Source organism: Acanthisitta chloris, unplaced genomic scaffold, assembly GCF_000695815.1.
Source record: "Acanthisitta chloris isolate BGI_N310 unplaced genomic scaffold, ASM69581v1 scaffold8614, whole genome shotgun sequence".
In the NCBI taxonomy this organism is placed as follows: Eukaryota; Metazoa; Chordata; class Aves; order Passeriformes; family Acanthisittidae; genus Acanthisitta; species Acanthisitta chloris.
The window spans coordinates 25,508-39,179 of NW_008667608.1; the positions used below are offsets into that span (position 1 = coordinate 25,508).

General features: G+C 47.2%; 1 protein-coding gene across 2 annotated transcripts in view; it reads right to left on the reverse strand.

Moving 5' to 3' along the window:
- The window catches only part of NDRG3 (NDRG family member 3), a 29,647-nt gene extending 21,181 nt beyond the window's left edge, over positions 1–8,466 (reverse strand). Inside the window, exons 1-2 of one of the 2 annotated variants that reach the window (XM_009072559.1) lie at positions 8,410–8,466; positions 4,203–4,238 (exon numbers count right to left, since the gene is read on the reverse strand). In XM_009072559.1, the coding sequence (XP_009070807.1) occupies positions 4,203–4,238; positions 8,410–8,466 (93 nt within the window). The remainder of the gene's footprint in view (positions 1–4,202; positions 4,239–8,409) is intronic. The other variant, XM_009072560.1, reaches the window with a different exon arrangement.
- Between the last annotated feature and the right edge of the window lie 5,206 nt (positions 8,467–13,672).

Below are 13,672 nucleotides of genomic sequence, written 5' to 3' on the forward strand. Positions count from 1 at the left end.
AACAAATGTACGTGTGAAAGAACTTTGAAACTGCATCAGTAAAAAACATGGGCTTTGGATACAGAACTCTGAGTAAATCTACACGCTCCATTAATGGCAGAAAGGCACAGCAAGATTTTGTCCTGGCAAGCTCTAATTTCTTTCCTTCAGGGGTTTATGCATGCCTTGCCTTTTCTGTTTCAGATGAACCCTGCATGTCCTGGACTTTTCCCACCTCCTGCACACCTTGTGAACTCTCTGCAAAAGCTCTGCCGAATCCCAGACCATCCCCACACCTCAGGGCACCTTCTGCACGCTGCGTGCTGAAAGCCAAACACTTCTCTGCCTCCCCGTGGGTGGGAGGCAGCAGAGGAGAAGTGTCAGCTACACATCAGATCAAATGGCTGCTTATGTCAGGCTGAGACACAATGCAAGGCTGTTTGGATAACTTTACAAATATGCCTTCATTTGTATTTAAAGCGAATCACCTGAAAAGAGGGAGGAGATTTAGGCTGAGACAGAACACCTACTTCTGAAAGCAGCTGAAGAGGGTCTGCAGATCATAATAAAAGCACAGGCACAGCTCTATTAATGGTGCACCATCTGTCCATCAGCAGCCCAGAGCGTTTATTTGACCATCTGCCCAGAGACACTGGAAAAAGCCAAGCCTGGATTTCATTAGAGTTCATATAGCTTTCAAGTAAAATGTAGGTCTCGGATTTAGGTTAATACTTTTTAGTTCTGAGAATAACCTAAATTCATATTGGTAAAGACCCTAAGCCCCCGTGCTAGCTCTCGTTTCATCTCCACTGCAAACAGTTACCAGATTACGTGGGGGTGTCTAACTGCAGCCCAGGCAATCTGTTATGTGCCAGGGTTAGCTGGGGTTGCTTGCAGATGAACAGTTTAAGAAAACCAGGGCACCTGTATCTGGAAGTCAACTGCACCAGAAAAGCTAAAAGCGTCACACACATTCACCCAGAGTAACAAATTTCAGAAGCAGGAGGATGCTTGTTCTGTTGGCTCTGCCCAGATCTGATCCTGTAAAGTTATTCAAACATAAAAACAAGCACAGGGGAAATTAATAGAAATTCACAGTGGCATCACCCCTTTCCCCCAGAGGAAAGATCTTGCAAACTTCAAATATACATGTTACCCTGAAAAGTAACACATGCCAAAGCTGTACAGAAAACAGTGTGGGGAACCTGTGTGCCTGGCACTGCACACCTCCCGCAGTCAGTGACAGTGCTAATGACATGCTCCTGAGCAGGGATTAAACTAAACACCTCCCAAACACAGGCATGGCCCAGCTGCACAGAGTATTTTGAAACTCCAGCTTCCAGGAGGTCTAGAGGCACCACAGGATGAACAAACAGAGGCTGGCTGTGGTACTCCCCCTGTATTCGAGGCTTTGGCAGGGGCATTGCTCACTCCTGGAAGGAGCTGGGATGGACTCAGAGCAAAGCACCTCATGGCTGAGGGCACAGAATAACACAGACTGAACTAAACAAGGAGTCACTCCAGTATTTCAATGTCTTGTGCTGGGGAGCTCAAACTGGACCAGCACTGCCAGCAAGGTTATCAACAATGCTGACAGAGGTCTACCCTTCCCTTGCCCCACTGCCCGCTGCCCACAATGTGGTCAGCCCAGACAAAGCCACAGCTCTATCTCCATTTAAAACAGACTTTTTTGAACCACTAGAAAAATAAAAAGGTCTGAAATGAAGGTTTCACATCTCACTGCAGATCTCATACTGCAAACACTATACTGTATAGGATAGTACAATCCACCCCACAAAACCTTTAATTTTTGCCTTAAAACCCACCATGACCCTTGCAGATGTTGCTGCTATTGGAAGCTGATTGGGATCTCCACTGCACTATAACTGGCATCTAACCATGGCATATAACCATCTTCCAGTTCTCAGCCTTCACCAATCTGTGGTCAGCTTGTGCCTGCTCCTGTCAAACTGAGATCGTCCCCAAGGCTCTCCCTCCCTGTGAAACTCAGGAGAAATTAAACTCCTGCCTCAGCCTATGTGCTTTTAAGTCTTCCTTTACACAACAGGATCTTCCTTCCTCTGAAAGCCTTGGCAAACGTCTTCACTTCCAATTCCCCCTACACTGGTAACGTCACACCAGTTTTTCAGAGGCCTGGATGTGGCAGCTGGATGTGCTTTGCCAGATTAAAAAGCAGCAGTAATTTTCCACAGGACGACACGAGCTCAATCTCCAAGTGTAAGCACTGTTCCTGGTACTAGCAACTGAGGCAGAAAACCCACCTATCCTCTCTGGCAGATTTCAAATGGAGACTTAATCCAGACCTTGAGGTACTTTCCAGGTAGGACAGGGGGTGCCAAGCCAGGTGTGCCCTGAAACCACACCTTGTAGGTAGAGCTGCTGGAGGAAGGCTGGGACAACATTAACAGACACAGGAGACACCGTGCTAACTTCTTGCTAAAAAATATTACCCTAAATGAATTACCAAGAGGGCTCCGGGAAGGAACATCATCTCCTGCCCAACTGTTGCCATGGCCACCAGCTCACTGCTGAACTACAGCGAGGCACAGAGAAGCACCAAGCACGTCCTTCCCGGCCCAGCACTCCCCAGAGCCCCTCTCCCTGGCTGCAGGCCACTCAGCCCTTCCCGGGGCAGACAGGAGCAGCGCTGGGACGCGGCGAGCACACACCTCAGTGGCTGCAGCACCAGGTCTCTGTGGGGCTCACCCAGCTTCAGATCTGGGGCTCTGTTTAAAGCAGCAAAGAGAAACAAGCAAAGAGGCTTTGCTTGTTGAGGGAAAGCAAAAAAAGGCAGCAGCCATGCACAGCTCTGTGACAGGGACTCCTTCCCACCCTGCTTACAGCCAGGTGGGACACAGGCACACCCAGACCTTTGGAGGGTCAGCAGGGAATTGGCAGTGGAGGCAAATATGCTCAGGCAGCACATTCATATCCTTCCCAATCCTGGCAGACAGGTCACAGCACAAAATACCTCTGCTATCTAACACTTACTCAGTGGCATCGCACCTGTTTTTACCCATTACCCATCTGATGTGGGAGCACACTACGCCTGGAGGTGACAGAGAAGATACAGAAAAATGGAGACAAGATGGTACAGGAGAGTGTTTTAAACCCTCCATTTATTTTTATTTAATAAAAATAATTGCTTAACACTCTTGCTGCTCCTCAGACTAGATACTAAAGTTATGATGTGCTAAGATCAGTGGTTCCCATACTTGCAGGCTTTAAGCTAATACCAGAACTCACAATGAATCTAGCTGTGCAGTGACATGTGCCTGCCCACATGGGGGTACTATCAGTGTCTGACAACAAGAGATGGAAAAAATACATCTACCTTCGTAGGACTGTATTTATTACATTCCTGTCCTGCACAGCCTTGCAAACAGTTTTCTGGAATCACCTACATCCCCAGACCTTTAACAAATCAATCCCATGATGTTGCCAGCCCTATCCCTGCCGTTGTGCTCGGTGACCTGCCCTACACTGAGCAGAGCACTACAGACACAGCAGCTTCCCACAGCTGAAGGGAAAGAACAGCCACTGGCTGCACATCCACATGCTCAGTGGGAAGACAGCAGGATAACCCGACAGGGAGAATGAGCCTGTGCTCCACAGAACACCCCACGGAACCTCAGCGCTGTGCTCCGCCTACCACAGTGTGTCCTCTGCCTTGGATGCTGGGGAGCAACCACTCCTGTGGCAGGACTGTTCCTATGGCAACCAGAGCCATCGGGCTCATCTCTGCACCAGCAATAACCCCCTAGAAAATGACCATGGCTGTGTCAAGACCCAGGCCCAGCAAAGCAGGGTGCTGTATCTGGGGCAGCTTGGTAACTTCCATCTCCTCTCAAGGCAAATAGCTGAAGCATGCAAGCTCCTCCTTTCCCAGCCAGTGAACCAGATGGGATGTGACAGAGCTGCAGTTCTTCAGCATATTGCATTTTTCCAAGAAACTGCTTTCCAGGAGACTAGCCATCCTGCAAGATGTCGTGTAGCCTTGGCAGGGCAGCGCAGGTCTGTACCTCAGAGCTCGGCAAGGACAGATGAAGGACAATTTCTGCCACTGGACATATTTCAGTTGTTATTGATTAAACCTTAACAGGAGCTAAAATGAAGATAGAGAGCTTTTTCACCTCTCTCAGCATTATTGCTAGGCTGTGGGGAGGCTACCAACAGACCCTTGTCTCCTGCACGTGACTTACCTGACAGTCGAAGTCCTGGAAGTTGCGAGCTGCATTCTGTTAATGAAAAACAGGGGAAAAAAAAAAAGGAGTTCAGCACAGTGCCCCACAACACCCCCAACAACAGCATGATTGATCCCCTCAGAGACCTTTGTTCAGCACAGCTGAGCCTGGCTGCAGTCAGGCCAGCAGTGAAATGGGAGACCCGTCCAAGCAGGGCCCATGCAAGCTGTGCCCATTCCTATACAGCAAGGTCATGGGGGCTGTCCCGAGGCTGCCACCTAAGGGGAGTACCTGTGGGCACAGCTGAGAGCATTCAAGCAGGGACAGTGGCACTTAGTAAGGACCCTGGCCAAAGCTGGGCTGGGTATGGGGCTGGGTTTTGTCTGGTCCTGGTGTCCATTAGCAATCTGGGTGCCAAGGACTATCCCTGGTATGCCATACAATGAGAACAAGAAAACAAGCCACGCAGTCAGCTACCCTGCAGAGACTGCCACAGGCATGGGATCATTCCATGGCAGATGCAGAGACCTGCAAACCACTGGGCACAGGGCTCAGCAGCTCACAACTGACTGTTCCCAGAGGGTGACCCAGGTGAACACAGTTGGTACAGCACACACTTGGCACACTGCAGGTTTGAAGGTCTGCAGGAACCTGTCTGCGTGCCCATGTGCTTTGTGAGACACTGTCTCTGACACAGGGTAGGTTACACCCCTGAGAGCTGTCAGCTGCTGCAAAAGGCTGAACCAACCACTTGAGACAGCATTCCAGCTTGTGTGTTTTAGGCACAGCACCTCAGTACTAAAACTACAACTAGGATCACATATGCACAACAGAAACACCACAAACATTTCTTCTGGCTGAGCACCCTCAGCCCTCTCCACGGGTAAACACATGGCCCTGTTTCCCTCCTCACAGAGCCTTGCCACGTTAGCAAGAACAGGGGTTGATCCCTAGGTTCTGCAGTTTGAGATATTTGAGATATCTGCAGTTTTAAGAATCCCTTTCCCCCTTTCCTCCTCGGTGTAAAGTATTGAACTGTGTCAGTGTTTTGAGTGTGACATGGCAAAACCCACCATGTCCTTAGAATGGGGGAAAAGGCAATAAAAAGCAGCCCTCTCTTATTTCAGTTTGAGAACCTGAAATTACTGGAGATTTCTGATAACTCTGTGCTGTTAAATGCAGACAGCAGAGTGTTCTTATCCACCAGGTCATGAAGAAGGTCAATTCAGACATCCAGTGCCCCAGAGATTAACGACTTTAACAAAGCCTATGGAGAAATGAGAAACTTCTGTACCAGCACTGGATTTGGGTGGTGCATGCTAAGTAAAGAAAAGCCTGATCTGAATTTGTACTGAGCAAAGCCTGAGATTCCCCAAGGGAGCAGGAAACGAAATGACAAAAAGCAAGGAATGAAGGCTGGAATTGGCTGCTTGTTGCCAGGGTGTACCACAAGGCACCAGCAGCATCAGTGCTGACATGTCCTGACTCATGCATATTTGGTTTTAAGACACCAAATATCTGACTTTAAACCATTTATTCATTGTTTTAACTTGAGAAAGTTTAAGACAAGTTTTCCAGGCTGCACCTCAAAGCTAGCTGGGCTGACCCAACCAGCCTCAGGGCTGCCCATTCCATCTCCTGAATCCACCTCTGGCCTTTCAGTAACTTTTCACTGGGGCTGTGAGTGGAGTCAAAGGTGCCAGAATATGGACCAGAGAAGATAACACAGTGTCACTGGGATAAGTCTTCCAATCAGGTTACAGGCAGTACTCCCTCCTTCTCAGACTTTCAACTAAATGGGAACATTTGAAGTTCATTTTCTTTCCCAGTATAAAGTCCCTGCATTTTAGTGAGCCTGAATGAGTAAAAAATACATTTTACTTCCCTGCACTTAGGCTTATGTTGCACACAAACAAAAGAGTGTTTGCATTCTTTAAAAGTCAAGCCTCTAAATTTTTGCTGATTTGAGACAGAGCAAAGCCAGGGCTCAGCTGTCCCCAGTGCCATTACCTACAGTTCAGGCAAGTGAACAAGATATGACCCATTTCAATTTCCCAGGCAATTCCACTAGTTTTGGAGTTTGAGTTTTGGAGTTTGAGATACCAGAGCTCCTCCCCTCTGTAGAGCAGCCTTTCCCTCTGAAGAGTTCATGAGCACTCACCCATTAGCACCTTAAGAGTGTTACTGTACTATTTCTGGCCATTGGATTAATGCTGGCTCAAACTCCTACATCTGAAGTGTGTTGAGCAGTGAAAATCTTAGTGAACTGCCAGCTCAACAGTTTTTGGACCCTGACACACTGCACAGAACAGCAGGTTGTGGCACCACACCCACATGTTCCGTAAACTGCAGCTAAAAAGCACAATTGTATTATTGAAAGCTTGAAATAAGGGGCCAGACCTCAGAGAGGGCAGTTCCCTGAGACACTCCTTTTGTTAAAACAAAGTGTGAAAATGAGAGCCACAGCACACTTCTCCTCCCATGCAGCCCTGAGGATGGTTCTGGAGCCACTCTATGTATTTTTCCCTACTGAGATAGTTCTTGTAACTTCCAAACCGAGCCAAGGAAATCAAACATCACTCTCCCTGTGCCCTTCTGTGTGCTGGTTAACACCACTGGATGTTCTGTTCAGGTGAGCACTCTGCACTTGAACTAGAACTGACACCATGGCAAGGATTGGATGGGACTGACCAGGCAATACCTGATAGAGAGAGTGAAAACTTATAAAGTTATAAACCACTTTATTTTGTCATTCTTCAATACCTCCTACTTGGGTCAGCTGACTGAAGCAAGGGCAATCTACCTTCTTGAATTCAAACATGGAAAACCCCAGGGAAATCATGAGCAAGATGTGGGGCACTGCATGTAAGAAGTTTGTTTTCTGTAAATGTTTATCTCTTGTTTTGAAATCACAAACTGTTCTCAAGGCCTTTCTGTATTTTTATCTGCAGGTCTGCACTGATTCTGTCCTTCCAAGACTCATCCTCCTAGGAAACACTTTTTAAAGTGGTGTTGAGGCTATGGTGGAAGCCCAGTAGCCAGCACTAGTCTGTCAGAACTGGCAGCTGGACTGCAGGTTTCAGCTGAAGTTTTAGATTTCAACAGATATGCTAAAGAAATGAGCAAAAATGAAGTGGTACAGACTAAAACACAGCAGAGTTTCAGAGGTTTAACCCATTTTGTGGGGAATCTGCACTAGACAGCAGAGTCTTCTGCAAACAGCAGTGAGTGCACAAAGCAGCACAGCCCTTTGGCAGCACAAGCCAGTTCCTGATGTCAGACATTAAACAGCAAAGCGTTGGGAACTGCTTCCCATACCACTGGGCTTGGCTGTGAGCTTTGGAAAGCAACCAAACCACATTGTTCATCATCACAGTTAGAATCACAATCACCAAGGTTGGAAGAGAGCTCTAAGAACACCAAGTCCAACCATTAACCTGTCACTGCTGTAACCCCTAAACCCTGAACCATATCTTCCAGCTCCAGACACCTCTTAAACAATTCCAGGGATGGTGACTCCAACTTCCAGCTTGGAGTCTCAACAAAACTCCAAACTCCAGTCTGCAGATGCAAGATGCTAGATCTTGTTGGGATGCCTGTAATGACTTAGGCACTATGAGCAACAGTTTGTGGCACAACCCACTGAGGCCAGGGCTCCCCTGAAGCCCAGATGGCTCTTCTCCACCCCACAGAAGACAGAGTGAAAGCTTGAAACAGCTGCTGCAATACAGTGATTTTCTGAAGTCTCCATATTGCATGAATCTGGACTGTTCCAGCTGGACTCTGCAGACACTAGAAGGAAATGCCTTTCCATTACTAAATCCAGGGAGACAGGGCTGATTTGGGGGCAAAACACTAAAGGATAATTTAAGACAAAATATTTTAAACAAACAAAAAAAAACCCCAAAAGAAAGTAGGATACCAATCAAGGCTCCTCTAACGAGGAGAAACTTATTAGAGGTTCTACAGCCATGCCAGGTCAGGTTTGGGATCACCTTTCCATTTTTGGTCAGGACCTCAGACTTACCTGAGCTGTGGTGGTCTGTCTTTCCCTGAGGGTCTGAAAGAGTATTTGGTGGTGGACTACCAGGGTGGGGAAGAATTTGCTGGTTTTCAGTACTTAAGGTACTTCAAGCTGTAAACAGCTTCTGGCAATCAGGGCTCCCTGCCAGACACAAGGTCAGCCCAAGCACACCTGTGAGAGCACAGCAGCAGCTAGCATTACCTTGTCATTCAGGAGCGGCTTGATCTCTGTCAGCTGAACATCCTGCAGTTCATCCATGGTGCTGGCAGTGGAGCCAATCAATCCTCAGAGCAGCAAATGGTGATTCTGAAACAAAGGCATATTGTTAGAAACAGCATTAGAAACAATGATAGCCAAAGAGAGCTTTGAGATTTTTCATGAGACCTATCTGTGCTCCAGCTGAAGCCTGCAAGAAGCTCATTGTTTCTGCAACACAAAGAACCTGCAAGTGCAGAAGGCAAACCCAGTCATGCTCACACTGTGCCAGTCTGGTTACTCCTTGCCCACTGAAAGCTGTGCCTGAAAGCTCAGCCCTTTCTGCTGAGAGAGTTCACATCACTTTCAGCATCACATCAGCAACTGTGGATTGCTGATACTTCAGCCATGGTGTGTCTGGGAATGAACTGGAAATGACTGAACCATTACTGTGAAAAACTGTGTTCAGTAAGTGCCAATACTGACTTCCCCCTGCCATGGCCAACACACCATCAGGAGGTAATGCAGTTTCACACAACATACTTCAAGAGAGCACAGCTTAAATTTTGTTTTGGTTTATACAGTAGGAAAAACCTCTTCAAGGATAGGTGAAGACAGAGGAGTGAAGAATAATACCAAAATAGCTCCTGTTCCAAACACCTTTCTCATCCTGTCTGAGACGATCTACCTGAACCCCTCACCAAAGGCCGGGCTGTGCTGTATCCACAAGACATGCAGCCAACACTGCATCCATGCCTGGGAGACAGAGGTGTGGAGACCCAAGCTCCTTGTTGACAGAACGTAAGACAACCCAAAACCCAGGGCCCCTAGATAGTGCTGGTGCAGTGAAACATGTGCAGGTAACACTTATCTGGGCAGCCCAAACCATCACGCTGTCAGATGGTGCAGAGTCAGCAAAGGGAAGGAAAAAATGTAATCAACACTATGCAAGGCTGCCATATGTCTGTGGGAAATCTCTGCTGCCACAGAGCCAGAGGAGAAATCTTCCAGTATAAATACAGCAATGAGGATGACGGAAAAATACAGCCGAGTATATCGGGGATTTAATTTTAACTCTAGAGGCTCTGTCTGTGTTTCTAGACAGGAGAATGTCTAGAGCAAGCAGTTGCAGCAATATGAAGAGGGCTCTGGCAAGCAATGCTCATGCCCAACGGTACAGACTATCTGGTTGTTACCTCTTACTGCAGATGAAATGAAAGCAGTCACAGACAGAAATAAGTGTGTGGTGGGTTTCCCAGGCATCAGCTGAAGGTGCTAGGGAAATACTGCCACAAATTCTTTGTGCAAGGTAATGCATGGCTACTAACCACAGAAGGGAAAAAAGTGGAAAAAGAACACTGCAAGTGTGTTTCTCCAGACACCTGAATTCCACAGAGGCGTGTCCTGCTCCTGGAGGGAAGAGTCCCCCTCACCCCAAACACTGTGCAAAGCTACACCCTTTGTGCCAGGACTAACACTGGTGTGGCAGAAGCCAGACCTTTGTGCAAGGTAATGCATGGCTACTAACCACAGAAGGGAAAAAAGTGGAAAAAGAACACTGCAAGTGTGTTTCTCCAGACACCTGAATTCCACAGAGGCGTGTCCTGCTCCTGGAGGGAAGAGTCCCCCTCACCCCAAACACTGTGCAAAGCTACACCCTTTGTGCCAGGACTAACACTGGTGTGGCAGAAGCCAGACTGGCACAAAACAAACCAAAATACGTTTCACTCTGAAAATCAGCCATATCAACTTTCTTCTCTTTTAGCTCCTTTGCTTTTGGAAACTTTAAATGATTTTTATAGTTCAGATTTTTGTCCATAAAACATACCAGTTGTGAGAGTTTCAGAAACAGTTAATTTAAAGGTAACAACCCCCTTACCTCACAATGAATTTTTATTCAGAGGAGTCCCAGAGGAAAGCTGGCTACTGTCCTTCTACCAAGGAACTACAACTTCCATATACACTGGGACTGACAGGTTCTCCCCATCCCACAAGGTTACAGACACAAAAGGAGTTTCAAACAAGCATCACAAGGCTTATCTGCAGCAGGTGATACACAACAAGAATGACCACCTTCACCTTATTATCTGGAGAGCTTATCCCTCTTACGCTCCTTTGAAAACACACCTGCTGGGCCCAGTGGCAGGGAGAAAGGTGACACTTATCCTTGGGGTCACTCAAGAGACCAAGAAGCTGTCTACTCTCCCCAAAGGGATTAAAAAGCTGTGCACACACCAGCCACCTTTCTCTGTGGGTTTTCATACACAAGGGAGTGGGAAGTTCCTGAGCCTTGGGCTGACACATTTCTGCCTAATCCAGAGTCTACAGGGAAGCAGGGCATCTATTGACCCCTCTCCACCGAGTTTTGACTGACCAATAACACTTCAAAGCACCAATTGCATTAGATGCTCACAGGTACTTCTGCTAAAGCCTTGCAGATATTTCTCCTGGTTTCCCCTGGGCTATACTCTGGGATGCAGAGGACACTGCTGTCCATATAAGCATTTCCATGAAGTGCACAAAGTCTCGAGAGGGGGAGACACATTCTGTAAATCCCATGCACTAACTTGGTGAATCTTTTATTATATGAGAAGAATAAAAACCTAAGTAGGGGTTCAAAGCAAGGATTATCAAATGCTTTTATCTCATCAACTTCGATTTCATACTTGGTCTCTAGATGCAGCTACACTGCACACAATAAACAACATCACTCTCAAACTAATCTGCTGTTTATCTTCCTAGTCTGCCGCTGCTCCAAATACTGTCTCAGGGCAGGAGGTTTCCTGGGCTTCAGCAAACTGCTGTGTTACCCATGATAGGCACTGCATGGTGCCCCTTCCTTAAAGCAACAAGAAAGGCTGTGGGTTTGGGTGCTGGGCTCAGAATTACGTGAAACTTCCTTGAGAGATAAGAGACAAATCTTCCTTAACACCATCTGGGCTCAAAAAGCAGGGAAAACTTCTGTAGGGGAGTTCACAGAAGAGCAAGAGGCCTGCTCTGCAGTAAGTCTACAGCACAGTCAGCCTGGGAGGCTCCTCGGCTCAGAGCAGATTCCCACCCAGGAGCAGGAGCTCAGAAGGGAAGCCAGGAAGCTATTGAAAATCACTGAACTGAGGGCAAAATCACACAGAAAGATTAAACCTGCACAGCCTCAAACAGCTAGGTGGTGGATTTCTTTTCTAAATCTTTTGATTCTAAATCTACTCATCCAGAAAATTTGATTTTTTTCCACCTCTCCTAGAAAATCAAAGGTTTTTGAAGGAAAAGGTACAGGAGGTCCCATCATTGCTTGCAAGCAGCTTTTTTTAACTTGCTGAACTCTTCCCAATCCGCTCACTTCTGAGCTCTCCAGAAATGGCTGTCACAGCCTTGGGACTTCGTTTCAATCAGTTCAGAGGATATTCCATATGCAGGTGCATGCACTTTTCTCTTCCCAAGGTCCTGGTAAGCTCAGTGTGATCACCCTGGACTAAATCTGGGGAACTTGTGATTACAGCACAAGATCTGACTAGCTCTACATGACTCTTCACCACAACTTCACCTGAGCACCTGCTATGCTAACAGCAACAGGGCTTTGGGTTTGAAACATGGCAAAAGGACACAGCTGAGCACAAAAGGCCACAAAGGTTTCCCAAAGAGAATGCTTTGAAGTAGAGAGACCTTGTAAAGCACTTCTCCAAGAGCAGAGGCAAAGGCTGGGGTGTTTGTGAGCTGAGCTGTTCTCTGCTCCAAAACCATTAAAGACTCTGTAAAAGCTCTGCAGACAAGTCTGCCCAGGAAATGGTTTTCTCCCTCCACTCCTCCTGTTGTTTAAAGAGACAAACATGTCATTTCACAAGCAGAAAGCAAGTTTAAAATACCACAACAAAGCAGCATAAATATTCATAGCACTCAGAAGAGCTCTGCAGAAGACAGGCTACAGGCAAAAGGTTTGCCTGGAACAATCTGTGTATAAATCATACTTTTTCTATAAATGTCCCAGTACCACCTGCTTTGCAAGTATTCCTCCTGCCTCTATTTATAGAGTACTATAAATACACTCAAATCCCCCAACTGAAACCATCCATCCCTTTCCAAAGGTTTCCTGAAGGCTGGAGCAGACTCTATGCTCTTTGAAAACCAGAAAGACAAGAATCCAGGAAAGATGTGGTGAATCATTAAGCACAGACTAGAGTCAGAGTAGGACACAGAAGGCAGGTGAACCTCAAAAGGAAACCACCTACCAATAACTCTGTTCTGAAAGATGTGCTTGCATGCTTGCTCCAAAATAGGGCTGCTGTCAGTTGACATCATTTCTATGTACAAAGGAAGAGGCTGCAGTAAATAAAGTAAGTTCAGTAAGTCAAGAGCAGGAGTACTACAGGCCTGCGCCCACCCAGGCTCCAGCTTTTCACTGCCAAAGCTCCTCCCACAGGGTCAGGAGCTGCAAGAGCTGCATCTTGAATTCAGTTCTGTTTTCTTATGGAGGTGCAATCGCTCCACACTGTTCAGGAACTCAGTGCAACAAAACCTTGCATTCAGAGGCTAAAAATACTTGTTCGCTCATCTCGAATACAGTTTCTAATTTGTTATCTCTGTAGCCTGTTACACTCCTGCTTTGTGTGTAAACCACACTGAGGCAGAATTACACTGATCAGTTCCCAAGCTATGCTACAAAACATGGCATTAAATGTCCCTAAACACAGGCTCTCTCCTTTGGCAGCACAACAGAGGGCTGAAGGAGCCCTAGGGACTGACTGCACCTACAGCCATGACAACCTAGGTTAGGCTCCTAGGACCCCTCTCCAACACAGCCACCCACTTCCTTCAACACGGAACACAGAAACACTGCTCCCAGGTGTGCAGAGGAAGATGGGACAAACGCAGAACTTTCAGCCCGTGCCAGAACCAAAATACACTACCCACAGTCTGCAGGTTTGCAGCTCAGGGATTTCTTCAGCCCTGCGTGCTGTGCAGCTCTCCACTGTGACTCCTCCCTTTCTCCATAAGGGGCTTTCTGCTTCTTGTGCCTCCTGTGCTTCTCTCTCACACACACAGAAAGAGCAGCTGCCCACAGGGCTCCGAGGAGGCCTGGTCAGGAGATCACAGCCTTGGCATACATATAGTCTCACAGTGTGCTAAGGGGTTGGAACCGACCTCAGAGATCATCCAGCCCCAACCCCTGCCCTGGGCAGGGACACCTCCCACCAGAGCAGGTTGCTCAAGGCTTTAGCCACCCTGGCTTTGAACACTGTCAGATCTCAACTAAATTTCAGTCACAGGCCTTGAA